Source organism: Pleuronectes platessa, chromosome 17, assembly GCF_947347685.1.
Source record: "Pleuronectes platessa chromosome 17, fPlePla1.1, whole genome shotgun sequence".
NCBI lineage: Eukaryota > Metazoa > Chordata > Actinopteri > Pleuronectiformes > Pleuronectidae > Pleuronectes > Pleuronectes platessa.
This window is the reverse complement of record NC_070642.1, coordinates 10,774,937-10,793,879: the sequence shown is the minus strand read 5'-3', so window position 1 is coordinate 10,793,879 and position 18,943 is coordinate 10,774,937. Positions and strand designations below refer to the sequence as shown.

The window sequence follows — 18,943 nt, the reverse complement described above, 5'->3', positions numbered from 1 at the left end:
GTGCAGCTCAGAGAACACAGCTCAGAGGGATTGTAGACTAATGCCTCTGTCTGATTTACACATTTACAAAGGCCGTTTTAAAACATTATTTGTCTTTGACGTGCCGGTGCTGTAAATGGAAATGCTGCATTGGCCTGTTAAAGCACCTGTTTGTACAGCTCGCTCGTCCGTGTTGTCCTTCTCGATCTTTCGTCTCTTCTCGTTGCCTCATCTCGCTACGGTCTGAAATGTCGGGGTTTTTTTGCATTTAAAGGGATGCCAGACAGCAAACTCCATTTCAGAAAACCAAGTGCATGACATATTTATGGGATGTGAGAATGCAGCGATAACAGACGGTTGCTTTTTTTCGGAAAGCTGTTCAAGGATCAGACGTCTTAGAAGTTTGCATATGGCTCCTCAGATCTGCAGAAGAGAAGCTGAGTCAAACTTCATGAAAGCTTCAACAATAACGTATTGGTTTCTTCGATCCCTCGGCCGGCTAATTGTTTCGACTGGGCTCGAAAGGGCAACAACAAAGACTTCCAGAACGTGTATTTATTTAAATTGACTCGTTTTGGCTCGAGTGTCGCGCATCACACATCATCACACAAACAGCTTTGTCTGCTTTTTTCTAAATTATGCTTTGTTAGTCAGTTTTTTTCTTAGGAGCTCCATTTTGACATGTTCACATTTTTCTTACTTAACAGTAATCACATGCACATACAGTATATCCACTTGAGTTATTGGATGTAGTCCCGGCTACTTTTATCCATACTGACTGTGAAGAGAGCCCTTTCTAACGTGAATTTAGATTTGTAAAAAACAAGATTTCCATACTCTGCGAAAGTCGTTTCAAACTGATTATATAGGTCTCCAGCTTGAGTTAAGGAACAAACCAAGTGTTGTAGTATTGTAAAAATTTTTTATTATATTTTGCAAGTTCACTTTGTATTGGATTCTTTGCTGAATTACCAAAGAAAAGTCGCAAAAACTAAAAGGAAAAGAATGAGTTCAATGCATTTGAGTTTACTGTTTTGAATATCATCACACGCCATGGATTCAGAGTTACTCTCTGAGCTACAAATTCAATTGTTTATTTAAGTCTTTTTGTTTCATTTTTACAAATAAAGACTTTTATGAATTAGGATTTTTCCATTCCTGTTTAGACCATTACCATTTTGGTATTGGCGACTATTACTGAGTGAAGTATGAGGATATCTATAAGGATCCTCAGTTGCAGTGGTGGTCCAGTGTGGAGACAGACGCAGAGTCCTTTTGTGTTGTCTTACAGTCGACCTTTTAAAAAGGTGTGTGAAGTTTTTTTTTTTTCTTCTATGAAGGTTTAAAGCCAACCTTCAAGACAAATTTTGAAACCCATCTCCAGGGACGGACTGGCCATGATGGTAGCACCAATCTGAGAGATCATTTTAACTTCCTACTGGCAGATGACGTCAGATCACACAGTGAACTGAGGAGAGCTGTGTGTTGAAGCTTATCGTGTTTGAAGAGAGGCAGGTACCCAGATCTGTGTTAATAACGTGCTGGTGAGAGCCGCTCAGCCAGCCAGCAGTTATGGCCGGCCAGTGTATTACCAGTGACACCACAGATCAGACTCCATTTGGCTCTGCTTGGCCTGCGCTCATTAGAGCAGACATCCTACAGGAGACTGTACTGGTCATATACACACTGCCCTTTAAAGTCCGGTCAAAGAGCATCTGTAAGGCCTAACAGACAAAGTTTTAAGGCTGTTATCAGAAAAGAGTCAGTAATGTATAATGTATGGTAATACGCCAGAGATCAGGGTTCTGTTTATATATTGTATATATCATTCGGCCTCAGTTACACCAGAACCAATGGAGGCACCCTTGTGAACAATCAAAGGAAAGATCAAATATTCCATATGATGTGTTTTCCTTTACATCAGACTCCATATCTCAGAGAGATGACTCTCATTAGACTCAAGCTGCATTGAATGTTGAGTTGTGGCCTGTGTATTCCTCACTTATACGATCTCTGGCTCATTGGTGATTTCACTTTAATCAGGATTCGAAGAAGCAAACTTTAATTTATTGCTGTTGGAAAAAAGTCTCTGAGCTTCTTGCAGCGTGAACAGAGCCGTGGCGTTAAATATTTCAATAAACAAGTAAATCTTAAATATTTCATGGGCAGAACGATTGATATGAACTGAAACTGTGTTATGAAACATTAAAGGTTCTGTGTCCATCTGAACTTTACAGATTCACTGGCTCTCTCCGAGCTCGGCCTGTGCCACGGCCTCTGTAGCCGTATTTAAGATGGACCGCCGGAGAAAACACATGCAACGCTGTCATGATTGTTAGTGCGCTCATAGATCATGAGAGGAGGGTAATTTGCTTAATAAGAATCTGTTCTCTCTCTCTGAGGCATTTTGTCCTTATCTTCCCCCTGAACACTCCCCCGCTACTCCTTTCTCACCCAACGCTGCTCTATCTCTCTCACTGGGGTGAATACAGAAGAATGAGTGTGTAGGATTTCAAAGGGTGGAGAGAGAAACCATTTTTTTTCAAGCGTGTGGGTTGTGGCCAAGTGGAAAAAAAGGCTGATTTCTCCGCAGGGTTAGGGACTAGGAGGGGACGGGTTTATCTGCGAGTCCGAAGAACATCTATGGCTCTGCGCAGAGATGCAGCCCTGCAAAGCTGAAGCTGCTTCAGCACTGATTCACTCCGATAACACTCTCTGCTCTTTACTGGTCTTCAAATCCCAAACTTAATTACGATGAAACAAAATGGAAATAAATTCTATTATGAAAATATCACTGCGTATTTGCCCTTCAGTCATTTTGGTGTGTAATTAAATTTGTTTTTGTCTTTGCCTGTATTTCCCAAGTTTGATTTGAAGTAATATGAAGAGATAAGATAACACGTAACAATAATGGATATAATAAAATCATTTTGAAGGAGCTATATTTTCAACAGGCTTTTACTGCACACTTAGATCCTAATAAACTGAGATGCATACATAGCTTATACTTTGTTTGTTGACGTCATCTATATCTTATCCTTGTGGAAACCAGAATAATGTGGGTAGTCTTTGAATTTGCCATATTAGCACCAATACATTTTAGACATCAATCCACCCATAAATTATCTATACCACTTATGCTTTAAAGGGATAGTTCTCCCAGAAATGAAAATTCACTCATTATCAACTCACCACTATGCCGATGGAGGGGTGGGTAAGGATTGAGGAGCCTCAGGGGTAAACAGTGTTGCAGCAGAATCCAATAAAATTGAAGTCAATTGTGAGTCCTTCTTCAGACGTAATAAAACAACAGAAAAAGGGTAACATGCCTCCAATCAGCTTGTTTGGTGTCTGAATCATTGGTCACCAGTAGGGCTGCTCGATTATGGAAAAAAGCATAATCACGATTATTTTGGACAATATCATAATCGCGATTATTCAAACGATTATTAATATGTGCCCTTATTCTGAAGTCTTTGCTTTATTCTTTAAATGACTGTAACCGGAAGTACCAGTCCCTTCCAGTTACGGTAAATGTACCCATCTGCCCCCCCCCCCCCCCCCCCCCCCACTACAAGCACACAGACAGAGAGAGAAAGAGAGGGACGGGGAGGGGGCTATGAGGACCATCATCATTTACCCCCGAACCCCGACATTGAACGGGTTACATACAACAACAAGCGGAGAATCGCGGGCTGACCGGCGCTGAGAATCGCGGGTTCGGTGTGAACAGCCAGGCGGCAGAGAGCTAGAGATTGTGTGGTGCTGCTCCTCGCATGCGGGTCTCTTTAGAAAAAAATGGCAAATAATCGCTTCAACTCGATTATAGTAGTTTGGAGATCGTTTGACCCCATAATCGAATTCACGATTAAATTTCGATTAATCAGCAGGCCCTAGTCACCAGTTACTTCTGTTTTATTGGAATCTGCTCTAACACTGTTTACCCCTGAGACTCCTAAAGTGTATCGTGGACTCATACACTCAAACGCCCACCCCTCCGTTGGCATAGTGGTGAGTAGATAATGAGGGAATTTTCATTTCTGGGTGAACTATCCCTTTATTGGGCCCGAGGGACAATACGAGGGGTCAAAGAGACAGAGACAAACCACCATTCACTATCAATCAATCGATTTGAGACACTCCAATTAGGTTAACCTCAATCTGTATTTGGGTTGTGGGAGGAAGCCAGAGCACTCAGAGGAAACCAACACAAACATGGGGGAAGAACCAGTGGAGAACATCCAAAGTCAGCACAGACACTGGACTTCGAACCAAGAACCTTCCTGCTGTGAGTCAACAGTGCTAACCACAACATCACCATGCCGCTCATTTGAGAAATTCGATCAGCCGCGATTCGATGGAACACAAAAACAAGCACTTCACCTTTCTCCCTTGGCAGACTGTCGTGTAATGAATCAGTGGTTAAAAGACTAGACCCCATTTATTTCCTATTGTGCTGCTACAAAGTTTCAGAAATAAAACTTGAATTGTCTATAATGATGTTGCAGGGTTTCTGGCATGTACTCCTCAATGTTGGTAAGCTTCCCATAATGCAACTTGAGTGTACTTTGCTAGATCCTTCCTGCCTGATAAATGCCCACATCTATCAAATTTTGAATCGCAGGCTGTCTTGGAGGCTAAAAATTAGCTTCTCTAAACATCCATCTTGCCGTCTCGTCAGAACTCGAAAACCATACATGTACTTTACTGTGAATGAAAAGAGACAGAAGATTCATGAAGTCTCATTTTTTTTATTCCCGTACTGTCACATTAATGCGATTATCAGATCAGAAACAGATCAACCCATCTCGCGATCATCCTAGTCACAAGTCATTTCAGCACCTGTAGAGCCTGTTGATCCTCAGAATGTCGATGCGGGACATGCCGCTTCTCTGGCCGATGGCAACAGATCTATTGGGGATTGGGGTGATGGTTTCCGCTCTTCTTCCAAAGGCAGTTCTACAGATATGGACAATAGTAATGAGGCATAGTATTGTTCAGATTCATGTCTAGATTCATCACGGACTCATTTGTCGAAGTGCGACATGTCTGCTCTCTCTCACCTTCCATAGTGCATCACAGAGGTGTAGTCATATGGAGTGTTGAGGTTGTCCGTGTCCATCTTTCGAAAGTTGATAAAATTATCTGTTGAGATAAACAAAAATCCTAGTAAGTATCAAATAGACAACTAAATAGATCAATCGGAATCAACGGACAATGAAGTGAGGATCTTACACTTGTCTATGTTCTCCCAGTTGATTTTGACGTACTGGTCGCGGTCGCTGCGAGTGTGCTCGTGGTAGAAGCCGAGCGCGTGCAGGACCTCGTGCTGGATGATGCCGCGTTGGATGCAGCCGGACCTCTGCAGTGACACCACCTGCTTGTCTCCAACAGTACCCAGTAAAGAGGCGCAGCTTATAGCAGACAGAGGGAGACGGAGATAATTAATATGGAACGTGCGACTTGACATTTGATTAAAGCAGTAATGTTATTTACATTGTCAGCGACCCTGTGCTTACACGCTTAAATGATTTATTTTCTGATGGTGTTTAGTTGGGAGCTGAGATGGGGCTGTCAACTGCAGATGTGTGATACTAACAACGAGAGGGGACTGACGTGTGTTGTAGCAGCATTTTGGGAGGCGGGTGGGGCGGGGGATGAGGATCAGCACGTCCTGCCTTATTTAAAGCTCTGTTGTACACTCCTGCCTGTTGTGTATTTAACCTGTGTACAGGATTGAACCCCTGCGTGCATACATAGCAGCCCAAACTGAAAAAAGATGTGGAGAGTAGCTGCAATATTGCATTAACTTTGCGTTTACGTCTCTGTGATAGTTTTGTATCTCTTGATGGCCATTTATGTCTTTGTATTTGTTTTACACATCTTTCTCATCATTTTTGCCTTCTGTGGTTATCTTGCTTTCTTTTGTTTAGCTGCATATTAGTCTCCTTTGCAAAGACATTATGCTAAATACTCGAGCACACTGCCCACGATCTTACAGGAAGCCATATTTCCTTATGTTACTGTGCAGTATTTAAAATAAATGTTACTGTTGCCTTATCACTGAAAACATATTGGAGCGCATTTGTTCTTTTGATATGTATTGCTGAAAGAATAAAGAAATAGGTCTTTATAAATTATTGACCTGATCAGTCGTTCCCTCATGCCATGTGTGCTGCGTGGGAGCCGCTTTACAAGGGCATTTAAGGCTACAGCCATGAATGTTTTATGAATTAGAAAGATGTGTGTATATGTATGCATACTGTTTGATGTTTGCCAGTGTGTGTGCACATGTGCATCTGTGCGAGGTTGTGTGTTTCTATTCGTACGTAAATTCCATTCATGCATGAAAGCCCTTGAAAACAAAATAGGATATTGTTGATTTGAAACGTTATGACGTTCTGAATCCCCTGTGTGTCATCCAAACAGCTGATCTACTTCACATTACATTGGCAGATGCGTGTTTGGTGTGAGAGAGACAGAGAGTTGACATCTGGTGGTAGCTATAGTGAACTAATTCACTGAGGCAAGACTTCAAGGCTGTGGATATCAGAAGCTTTTTCAGAAAAGAAAAAAAAAAGGATGAAGGCACCGGGGAGCGGGATGAAGAGTTAACTACTGCTGCTGTAGCAACAGATGATTTGGAACGTAAGAACCAGCTCAGGTTAGTGAAGAGGAAGGATTTTTAACTAGCTAGCAAGTCTAGCTCAGTGGTTCTCAAATTAAATCAAGCGTTTATGTAAACAAGTATTATCAGCTCACACCTTTACCTATGGGGATATATTTGTATATCATCAGAAGTACAACGGATTCTAAGGCAGAACATTAACTTTAACGTATAAAGAGAGAAATAGAGATTGTGAAAGAGTAGCAGGAGCAAAACAGAGGACGTATTTTAAAGGCTCTTTTTTATGCAATTTTCATAATTTTCTTCATCCCTATATTATAGTTGTATACTGTATCATATACATGCAAGTTATTTAGTTTCCGACTCACCCATTTCTTGGTTCAAAACTCAAGTACGCTCTCTGCCTAGTACGTGTGACAAAGCGAATGCAGGTTCTCCGTTCAAAGTCCTGCAGGGCGTTCAGAATCTCTCTCTTCTCAGAGCCGTCTAAAGTTGTGGGTAAAAGTATTAAATCAGTAATACCATCCACTCAGTGACGTGTTAACATGCACAGTCCGGTTTCACCACCGTGTTCCCTTAAAATATTTAAACCCACAGTATTTTCCGCTTATAAGGAAAGGGATCACCACGTTCCCGTTGGTAGACTTTGGCCACAGACAGGAGTATTTTTTTGAGTAACACTTCATAGCGTTTCTAGTCCTTGGGATCATCACATCTCCTTCCATCAGAAAATCAGTAGAGCCTATTACAATAAAAGACGATTGTGAAAAAACATTAGTCAAATCAAGATGAAAAAACATGCCTTCCATCATGGAATATAGAAAATCTGCATTGATATTGTGAGAAACTAAGGTTTCCTTGCCGTCCTTGTAACATCATGATTGAATGCTCACCATTGTTCATTCTTAGAATAGTTGCGGTAATGTCCTCCGTGTCAGACATGTCCACTGAGGTGTCTAATGGATAGAAAAATAGCAGACATGTGATGCATTATAGAGGTTGTTTAGACCTCACTGGGAAAAGCTGTGCAGAGGTTTGGTCACTTACCATTATCAGCACCAAGATCCTGTGAAAAAATAAACCTTTAGTTAAATATAGAGAATTTAAACTCAGTCTAGTGCAAAGATCTGGATGAAGACAGAAACTCGAGCTATGGGAAAAACGTTTCATTGATTATATAGAATACTATTTAAAACTTATTTTAGTGCATTATTCCTTACATTTTCATCGTGAGCTTTGCAGCAGCCCAGGAGCAGCAGGAGAAGCAGAGAGATGCTGGTTTTAAAGTCCATGTTTTGGAGTTCCAGATGTGAGTCCTGTTGAAGCCCAGTCAGGCCTGAGTTTATATGCAGCCTGTCAAGGTGTGTCAGTGTACAGAGATTAGTGGTAGGGGTTCGGTGGGCTCCGTCTTCAACACACAGCCGACGGGAGTGCCCCGCTCACCACCGCCCACTATATCCACACAGGGATAATCTCATTCTGGGGGGATTACAGTGGCCACAGGCTGCTGTCAACTTGCTTAGCATCAGATTTCAGATAAGGCTTTTTAACCAGCAGGAGTTCTGGGTCTGTCCCAAAGTCAAATCCCCAAAATAGCAGATACAACAGAAAGACCAGTTTTCCATTACATATTTGCAGCCCTGAGATGAAATAGACTATATCTTCAACTTTTTCTAATCCTGTTTTCTTCTGAATAATTGATAAGCATCCGGATAATGACTTTAAAATGTCATATCTAATTTTAAAACATGACCTTGTTTCATCTTCTGAAGTGGCTGCTTTTCTTTGTCACACATGACATTAAACTGAATATATTTGAATTTTTCTCTGAACAAAACAAATCATTTGAAGTCACTTTTGGCTCTGACATTATATATGAAAAGCTTATTTGATTATTCATGGTTCTTATAATAATAATAATAATAATAAGGAAGAGGAATAGAGAAAGACACCAATCAAAATAAAACATATCGATAAACCTCTTCTGTATTCTTTTATACCATGAAGACATTTTTTCTTACCGAATGTTCACATTCGTATCATATTTACCACCATATTTAATATCATTAATATTTTTTTTCAGTTAGAGTGCAGGACTTTCCAAAAAGTAAAAAACTTTATTTTGAAGAAAGACTCCCCACGCTGCTGTTTTTCTTCCAGCAAGAAAATGTTGTGATGTCAAGCAGCTGCTTATATAACTGTTGGTATCTAGACTTACTTTGTCGGTTGATCCAAATATAAGCATGTAAAAGCCTGGAAATTAATAACTGCTGCACCACTCATACCATTAATGCATCATCTAACAGAAAAACTGTTTTCCCATTAACCTTAAACAGCCACCGTGTCCTTTACAACCCTCCAGATTCACAGGAGCTTTGTGGTTTACACAGGGTTTGACCGATTCCTCTGCAGCTCGATTTACAATGTGTTGTTTCAAATAATAATAATGGGTCAATTAGTGGCCGGCTGTAAATTCAACTATTCATTATTGAAAAGCTGCTGGTGCAGCACTGACGACCCTAGTGGTAAAACACTGGGTCTCGGCCGTTAGGAGCAAAAACTCTGAATCCAGAAATGGGTTGTTTAGAGAGATGAGTATTCAGATTTATTGGACGCCTCGCTAATAAATCCTCGGCCTCCAGTGGGCTGTTTACAGGATATGGATGCTGTCTGGCTTCACAGCGCCATAAACAGTTAGAGGATCTGATCTTGCACGTCAAGGCCGGCAACTTCAAACAGAGATTCTATCACGGCAACCTTTACATGACGTGGTCCTCTGCTCTACATCACTGTAATGTGGCATTTATTATAAGGGAACCCAAATTACTGTGTGTGTGTGTGTGTGTGTGTATGTGTGAGAGAGTGTGAGTGTGAGTGTGTGTGTGTGTGTGTGCGTGTGTGTGTCTCTGAGTTTCTGTCTTAGAGAGCTGGAGCCTCAGGGTGCCGAATATGTGAAATCCCTTTAACTGCAGGGTTAGGGTTAGGGTTAGTACACCCAATGTACTTGTGCATTTTTTCATGTTTGCATCATGCTCTTTGCACATGTCAGTATATGTACTGTCTGTCTGGGTTTGTCCGATGCTGGTATTCTGCGCGGTTGCACAGGTAATCCAATTTGTGTTTTAGAGTCGCAGGCCAGCAGGAGTAACGCTCAATGATTTATGACACGTCCATTTGGTCGGGCTTTATTTGTAATGCTTCTCCAACTGCAGGGGGAAGCAGATCTTATTCAATTGGATGTTCTAGTGCAATGGAGGAAAAAAATACGATTTCTGCTCCCCAAACATTTGCACTTTGTTAAGATGGAGAGAGGCTTCAGAGAAACATAATATGTCAAAGTATTGTGAGACATTCCTAATATCACATATAATAGCTACATTTTCCATTATTTTCCTTTTTAGATGTGTCCATAATTTGTCCAATTTGTTAAAGAACAGTTTTTGAGTTTGGTTTGTTGACTTAAAAGCTCCAGTCCATGCCAGTGAATAGAAACACAAATGAAATTGCATTTTGCTGAACAAAACTGCTCGCAACAATTTGCTCAAGACAGACATGCAAAACAATTTAGGTTATTTTCTCCATTTGAAAGAAACAAGGTGACACATTCTGCTCATCTTCAGGTTGATCATTTTATTCAGTGTTATGACTGTAAAAGTTTTACATGTTCTAATGTTCACAAACACATCACTCTCATTTTCCTCACTGTCCATTGCTGCAGCTCCTCCTTTCAGCCTCAGTGTCAAACACTTGGTTTTAGCTCCTGTCACTTTAAGACCTCGTGACGAAGCCCAGTCTGCTCTGATTGGCAAACTGGCCCACTCTCTTGTGATTGGTCAACCGCTTCCAGTACATAAAGGAGATGTCGGCCTACGCTGTTTCTTTACTTGGGGCACATTCTAAATGTTTTTCTACAATTTCAAGGTTGAACCACATGTTTCCTATAAACGATATAGACGAGCCTTGAGGTTAGTCTGGGTCGGTGGGTGTGTCAGAGTTGCTTTGTAAAGTTCTCTACAGATGCAGCAGCTGCTGTTGTGTATTTTATTTAACAAATATATAAACTAGTGTCATTTACATCCAAGATTAGAATGAGAAACGTTGCCATCTCATCTGTCGTCATTTCAACGCTTGTCTTGAACGCACCACCATTTACGGTAAAGTTACGTTTGTCCGGGCTGTACGCAGCCCTATGGTAGCGTGTTAGGGGGCGTCCACAATTAGCTGTGTGCATGAGGCCACGGCCACACATACGCGAAAGCAGACGATTTAGTGTGGATCAAAGATCACTTGAGTTCAACTCCATGTGAAGCCACACTGCTGATTTGCTTCGGCGCAGTATGTGAATGTTTTTAAAGATGGGAAGTTAAAGGGAGTCCACAAACGTACACAAATGTAAGCAAGGTCACACTAGGGACAAGTAGTAATGATAGAGGTAAAATCCCTTTAATCCGACACACCTCGGATTTTCTCTCGGGTTGGTGCAGAGCTTATGGAAAGCTGCTCAATAACTGGCTCTCCAAACAAGTTAAAAAAACTATTCTCCGAGTTCGTTAAAGACAAACATTTTGACCAGATGTCTTTCACACCTAAGCTGCAGGTCAGAGTTTCAAGTTTGACGGCAAGTGAAGCCAGAAATATTCACACACATATGAGATTACACAATCCCGTTTTAATCAGCTGGTGAGCATCAGGTTTGAGGCATCGGGAGATCAAATGTGAACAGAAGCTTGTTCCACATTACTAGTATCAGAATCTCCAATTCTTCTGCAATAAAGTATTTTCTCGTCAGTCCTCGGTCAGTGTCGTCATCTTCGTCTTTCGGCATGCTGTCATTTTGAGTCCACCACTAATCTATGTCGTCCAGCAGCTCATTGTTGTGCTCTCTTACTCCTCCTGCGGCCTCCGGTATCGGTGGGTCTGCGGCAGCGGCGTCCTGTGGGGCTGCGTAGGCCCCATGGTTGTTAGCGATGTCAGCTTTGTATCGGCTCCTCTCTTCAACTTTCTGGTGGCACAATGGGCACGTGTCCTGGATGTAGAGCCACTTCCTCAGGCACACTGCGTGAAAATAGTGCTGGCAGGGCGTAATGCGGGCCGAGGTGACGAAGTCCTGGTAACAGATAGCGCACACGTCATCGATTTGCTTCAGCTGGTCCCGATGTATCTCTGGCAGGAAGTTTATCTTCTCAAAGGCTCTGCTGCGTTTGATGAAGGTCTTCCAGCCTTTCTTGGCCTGCAGGTATATCTTGCAGGAGGCGCGCAGGCACATTATGGGGGCAAAGATCTTGCTGCCCACACGGTGCATCATGGCGTAGGCCCCGTTTCCTATCATAAAGAAGCCTAACAGGATCTGGATGATGTTACCTGCTGAGCGCACATAGTAGACATAGTCATCCAGGTTCTCCCACTGGCCATCATAGGAGGCATCAACTATTAAGAGGACATAGACCGACAGCGACACCATCACCTGGGAGGAGGGAAATAAGTTACACATGGCTGTCATCCTTAGAATCAATGCTTTAGACTTCTACTGAATCAAATATTCATGGAGGTATCATTGTTATTCAGAAACAACAACGTAAACATTATCTAGATTTTTATCAAACCTGAATTACTGCAATTTAGTCTTAAATAATAAATAATACAATTACTTTGCACCATAGTAACAAATAATAAACTGATAAACTAAAAAGTGAATTGTATTTTTCTTTTCTATGTTTGAGTCTAAAAACACAAAGAGCAAGTTGTTTTTAAGAAAATAAGCTTTTACAGTATGAAACAAAACTGGCCAAATGAGACACACAGAAATAACTCATAATCATCACTGTTTCTGACCTGTTTACACAAATCAACGAGACCCCACCATCAAAACCAATTATGAGAAATTGATTTGATAGTTTACAGGTTGAGAAACAGGAAGTAGCAACACATCACTGGATGACTCAGCAGGCAGTACTGTATCAGAGTGTGTCAGTCATCAAACAGCAGATTCACTGCCCTCACCTTAAGGCAGACCTCCAGGCAGTAGGCGGTGACGGCGAACACCCAGCTGTTGAGGGTGTAGTGTTTCCAGAGAGTGTAGCTGAGCGCAATGGGGAGCAGAAACAGTGCCAGGCAAACCAGCAAGGAAGGGAAGTGTCGGTGAAACGAGAAGACCTGGGAGGTAACGAGGAACATCAGGACGGAGTCGGTCATGCCATGGAGGATGTGTAGGAGTGCTATCAGTAGACAGTATGTGCTAATGATGACCATTTACTGAGTTTCTGTATGTGCTATTTGAAAAAGAATGTTTGGAAAAAAACATTGCATTGGCCAAGATTAGGATAAATCCATCCATCAGTCAAGAAGTATCTTAATTCTGTGGTCTATGCATCACTAGAGCAGCAATTTAGATGTCTTTGTATTCTGCTGATACAATGACAATATAGGCTTTGTATTCTATTCTTTTCTATCTGAAGAAGTATAAGGTCAGATCATAGGTTCTAAATCAAAGGAGAACCCATTTCAATAGTGTCTGAGAAACAGGGCTGTGTCTAGGAGAGGTGGAGGAAGTGCTCAACTTATTTAATCACATGTATCACTGTAAGGGAAATGTAACCTTTGATCAGGCACAACGCAATCATGTTCATTTCCCCTGTGTATTGATCATGTTGAATCCTGTACAATGTCAACTTTGTTGACTGAATGAATCTTGGCCTGATCGCCTAAGGCTCTGTAGCCACCCTGATGTCATCAGAAGATCCTGACATTTGGCTTAAGAAACAACCTCAACCATATGGGGACGAACGAGTCAAAGGTATAGAGAGACAGAGCAGCTTCCCATCGGTGTGCATATTCCAAACCAACCTTTGTCTTGCGCACCATGCTCTGAGCATTAAAGTGTGACCGTAACATAAGAGATTTGTGTCTCGTTCCTCGATGTCAGAGTGGGATTGCAAAATTGCCACGACAATCACATGAGGTAATAAGGATTACAGTAGATGGCGGTTATACACCTGGACATTAAGGAGTTAAGGAATGTGTAGATGCCACTAGGGGCTTCATTTATTAAAAAAGTGTGTAGATGGCGGTTATGCAACTTGACTTTGGTTGCCATCCACCAATAAACCGAACTAAAAAGAAGAAGAAGAAGACGTTAGAGGGATGGTTCACCCAAAAATGAAAATTCACTAATTTTCTGCTCAGCCCTATTCTAATGAAGGCCAGAGTGAAGTGTTTAAGTCCTAAACAAATTTAGGAGTTTCAGGGCTAAACAAATTCAATACAATTGAAGTAAAGGGTGACACATGTTGTTTAACCACAACAAACATATAAGAGACGGATGTTAAAATCTGTTTTGAATTCTGTACAGCACTCACAACAGGGATTTTCTAGATTTTGAGAAAAAAAGAAAAAATCCTGTTACGAAGCTGCATCCATTCTGACTCGATAAAAGATTTTTCATGGTTGAACACCCAAAAGTGCACTGTGGCACCATGCTGCCATGTATTATTTCCACAGTCACATTTTGCAGTTGAATATGATGGGAAAGGCGAGAGTGAGGGACCGTTAAGAAATAGTATGATGATAAAAATGTTTGACATTTCGTCACCTATGGACCATAAAATGTGATATTTTACTCAGTAGTGTTTAAAAACAACTTATTTTCTGTATTTGAGGCAGGCTTTGTAACATTCTGAAAATTAAATAATAGTGTAATTTTGCATTACAGCCAAATCTGTTACATGATTCATCTATAAATCGATCCATACTAAATTAATTTGCAACATTTTTCAATCAATGGTTGGTCCCAGAATTAGAATATTCTTCATTATTTTTGTCGGCTTGGGAAGACAAGACTATAATTATCAGTGTGACATAAACAATATTAATAGGTGGATGGGGTTGGTGGGAGAAATGTGGAACAGATGGAAAGTTCTGGCACTTTGTTCCCGAGCATCACACATCAGCGGTGGAGATGCCCTATTAGCCCTCCGCTGCGCTAGAGTACAACTCTGTCTTTCTCTGATACACTGCGTGGGCAGCCGAGGACAACAGTCAATGAGCAATATCAATTTACATAATGGACTATTAGACAATGTGCTTAACATTTAAAATCGCTACGCTGGTGTTCAATGGGACTGTGTGCCAGCAAGTCAGCAGCCATGATAACCACCCTGCCTCCGCTCTTGCTCCACCTACAGTTGGACGTCTGACCCGACTCACATGCCCTACTTGTTCTCCCCTCACTTGGCTTTTGCGCTTCATGTGACCGCATATCAAAATAACAATTAACTATAATGTGCTTTGCAGTTTTGATCCTACTCATTACCTTCCAGTCTTCAAATAAGCCCGGCATTTATCTTGTTCTTTCTTCACTGGCGGATGAATTTCTCTTCTATTTGATTCTCTTTCTGTTTTTTTTGCAATAGTAAAGAATTTATTTGTTTATCTCTACGACAAAATCTTTGAAGACTTTCCTAACGTAGCTCTCCGCCTGTCTCCCTCTTTTTTTTCTCTCTAGTGGGTGTCAATCTCAGAAAGTACACGACTTGTTCACACTAACTGACATTCGGACAAACAGGAACAAATATATTGAATACATACACGGTTTTAATTGGTGTGAATTGCCAGACGCGTCAGAGCCGTGAGAATAGTAAATTAAATCAGGTGTATCATTGTAGTAATGCAATTGATTAAACCACGATCCAGTTACACTGGCCATTCTGGGAATAATTGTGTTTGATGGATGAGGTATCAAGTGCTTTATGAATTGAATTTGAAAAGGATACTGTTTAATGTCTTTGTGCTGAGAACATTAGACTGTAAAATAAGATGGTGCAAGTGAATGAACTAATATTATTTTAATATGTCTTTCAAAAAGCTTCAATTAGAGCAGGAGATATACACATGCATTTATTATTTTGACAAATATGAAATTAAGTTAAAAATATCTGTACAATTGTCCCTGGTGTCCATTAACTGAATATACTGAAGTGGCCTCAGCATGTGCTTTTCTCAAGGGTACATCATAACAAATTTTGAGGGAAAGGGGGAGTACAATGTGTTCTCTTAAATCGCCTACAATTTGTAGAACACATGACGATAAAAGCCTATTTCCTATTCTTCAGGCTGCAGGCAATGGAAGAAACCTTTTAGTTATCATTTTAATGTGCAGATTACGGTTATTTTGATTTTTAAGGACATTCAAAATTGTTTAAAATTTATCAAAATATAAACGTGTTTCTCAATCCTAATTTAACTGAGAGTATTTATAAGATACAAAGGATAGTTTGGTTTTTGGATTGTGCATAAATAAGCTGTGAAAATATCATGCTTCAACATATATATATATATATATACAGTGCCTTGCATAAGTATTCACCCCCTTTGGACTTTTCTACATTTTGTCATGGTATAACCACAGATTAAAATTTATTTCATCGTGAGTTTATGTAATGGACCAACACAAAATAGTGCATCATTTGGAAGTGGGGGGAAATATTACATGGATTTCACAATTATTTACAAATAAAAATCTGAAAAGTGTCGAGTGCATATGTATTCACCCCCTTTACTGTGAAACCCCTAACAAAGATCTGGTGCAACCAATTGCATTCACAAGTCACATTTGCAAGTCACATAATTAGTAAATAGGGTCCACCTGTCTGCAATTTAATCTCAGTATAAATACACCTGTTCTGTGACGGACTCAGAGTTTGTTGGAGATCATTACTGAACAAACAGCATCATGAAGACCAAGGAGCTCACCAAACAGGTCAGGGATAAAGTTGTGGAGAAATATGAAGCAGGGTTAGGTTATAAAAAAATATCCAGAGCTTTGAACATCTCTCTGAGCACCATAAAATCCATCATAAGAAAATGGAAAGAATATGGCACAACCGCAAACCTACCAAGAGGAGGCCGTCCACCCAAACTGAAGAGTCGGACAAGGAGAAAATGAATCAGAGAAGCAACCAGGAGGCCCATGGTTACTCTGGAGGAGTTGCAGAGATCCACAGCTGAGGTGGGATAATCTGTCCACAGGACAACTATTAGTCGTCTACTCCACAAATCTGGCCTTTATGGAAGAGTGGCAAGAAGAAAGCCATTGTTGAAAGGGATCCATAAAAAATCCCGTTTGGAGTTTGCCAGAAGCCATGTGGGAGACACAGCAAACATGTGGAAGAAGGTGCTCTGGTCAGATGAGACCAAAATTGAACTTTTTGGCCTCAATGCAAAACGCTATGTGTGGCAAAAACCCAACACTGCCCATCACCCTGAGCACACCATCCCAACAGTGAAACATGGTGGTGGTAGCATCATGCTGTGGGGATGCTTCTCTTCAGCAGGTACAGGGAAACTGGTCAGAATAGAGGGAAAGATGGATGGAGCCAAATACAGGGAAATCCTTGAAGAAAATCTGATGCAGTCTGCAAAAGACTTGAGACTGGGGCGGAGGTTCATCTTCCAGCAGGACAATGACCCTAAACATACAGCCAGAGCTACAAAGGAATGGTTTGGATTAAAGAATGTTAATGTCTTAAAATGGCCCAGTCAAAGCCCAGACCTCAATCCAATAGAGAATCTATGGCAATACTTGAAGATTGCGGTTCACAGACGGTCTCCATCCAATCTGACTGAGCTTCATCTTTTTTGCCAAGAAGAATGGACAAACCTTTCCATCTCTAGATGTGCAAAGCTGGTAGAGACATACCCCAAAAGACTTGCAGCTGTAATTGCAGCGAAAGGGGGTTCTACCAAGTATTGACACAGGGGGGTGAATACTTATGCACCCAACAGATGTCAACTTTTTTGTTCTCATTATTCTTTGTGTCACAATAAAATTTATTTTGCACCTCCAAAGTACTATGCATGTTTTGTTGATCAAACGGGAAAAAGTTTATTTAAGTCTATTTGAATTCCAGTTAGTAACAGTACATAATGGGAAAAAGTCCAAGGGGGGTGAATACTTATGCAAGGCACTGTATATATATATATATATATTTCATATCATATAGTAAACATCTATATTAAGTGTCAGTATTGTGAAGCTGATGTGTTGAAGTAGACATATCTACTGGATCTCTAACAAGAGCACATCACACAGATTCAGATTTGGAATTTATTACATTTATTGACATTCTTTTAGAATTTTCAATATTTAGGTATAAAGTATATTTAATTGATTTATTTATTTTTTTTGTTGAGAAAAGCAGTCATTGATTAAAACCTAAATCTATAAATATGGATCTAGTTTTTCCTGGAAGATGTCTTGTCCAATGAGTCTACTCTCAAGTTTCCAAGTTCCCGTCCAAATTGCATATTCGACCACAAGTGTTAATTTTAATGTCTCATAAACATTTATATATCTACGGATCTTAAATTCAGATTTAACAAAGTTGAAGATAAACAGTAAAAAAACAGGGTTTTAGTATGAAAATATGAAACTGCTGCAAAGACGTTAGTGTAAACCCCTGCAGTGAATAACTGGATTGTAAGTAAATGATGACAAAATATGCATCACATCTGTTTCTAGCTAAGAACCTTTAATCCTGACTTAACTTTAAGAAGATACAATGAGATACTGTTTGTCGGGTTCTGTTTTTGCAGCAGTTACACTCTCAGGGCTAATGGGCGGTGTACATGCGGTTTCAGGTGGCCACTGTTGGCAAGCAGCTTATTGTATCACATTACACAGTGCAGGGTCTTACCTGTCTAACAAGCTTTATAAGGAGGCTTCTTTGAACAACTTTCTGGTTTTCTGTATAGCTCATTTTGGGATGTCGTGTCGCGCCGAGCAAAGCACTGCAGGTGGGCAGTTATAGACGGAGTATCAAAGTCAGCCTTTTACTGAAGGATCAGCAGATCTGTTCTCATTATGTCTTCAACCACAATACTCTTGTGTTCTTTAATAGAGACGCTGTAACAGTCAGTACTTCTTTTTGCCTTAAGTGAAATGTTAAAGAGTGTTACTCCTGAAGTCATGACTGACTTGTGCCATTTTGACCTTTTTTGTTTTATTAAATGTTTTTTTTTTATCTTTACAATTTGTGCAGGAAGGTCACTCTCACAACTTGCAACAGATTCAAAGTGTGAATAATAAGAGCGAAAGAGAAGTTCTTGTGCAAGATAAAGCACTGCAGCTTAAACTATGGGGCCTGAATGTCTGCGTGGACGGTAACAACATTATAGCATCAGCATGTGTAAGCATGTGGTAAGGCCACAGTGTGAGCGAGCACGCCTTATTGGTACATTTTGAAACTGTGGTACAACAAATGTAAGTATAGCGGTCTGCTCATCTGTGGTGCCCCCTCAGCTGCTGCCAGCAGTTGAGCCCACAGATTTGTTAATAGGCAG

The 18,943-nt window shown here is 40.7% G+C and overlaps 2 protein-coding genes across 3 annotated transcripts in view; one reads left to right on the top strand and one right to left on the bottom strand.

Moving 5' to 3' along the window:
• Positions 1–18,943, top strand: part of LOC128460583 (MAM domain-containing glycosylphosphatidylinositol anchor protein 2) — a 168,355-nt gene that overhangs the window by 28,765 nt on the left and 120,647 nt on the right. The window lies entirely within an intron of this gene.
• On the bottom strand, positions 4,815–7,899 carry LOC128460584 (low choriolytic enzyme-like). 2 transcript variants are annotated; one of them, XM_053445827.1, is made up of 8 exons: positions 7,828–7,899; positions 7,655–7,673; positions 7,501–7,563; positions 7,203–7,349; positions 6,976–7,093; positions 5,215–5,393; positions 5,043–5,124; positions 4,815–4,938 (listed from the first exon to the last, which is right to left on the bottom strand). In XM_053445827.1, the coding sequence occupies exons 1-8, from the start codon at positions 7,897–7,899 to the stop codon at positions 4,815–4,817; spliced, it is 804 nt and encodes a 267-aa protein (XP_053301802.1). The 2 variants fall into 2 exon arrangements, with proteins under 2 accessions (XP_053301802.1, XP_053301803.1); XM_053445828.1 differs by having other exon boundaries at positions 7,501–7,554.

What these genes read in the sequence shown, in the direction of transcription:
- LOC128460584 (XM_053445827.1), bottom strand. Translation starts at nt 7,899, where the DNA reads ATGGACTTTAAAACCAGCATCTCTCTGCTTCTCCTGCTGCTCCTGGGC. An exon ending in AGTTTTGAACCAAGAAATGG is followed by an intron (nt 5,394 to 6,975) that starts GTGAGTCGGAAA and finishes GTCTGCTATAAG; the next exon opens with CTGCGCCTCTTTACTGGGTA. An exon ending in TCTGTGATGCACTATGGAAG is followed by an intron (nt 4,939 to 5,042) that starts GTGAGAGAGAGC and finishes CCATATCTGTAG; the next exon opens with AACTGCCTTTGGAAGAAGAG.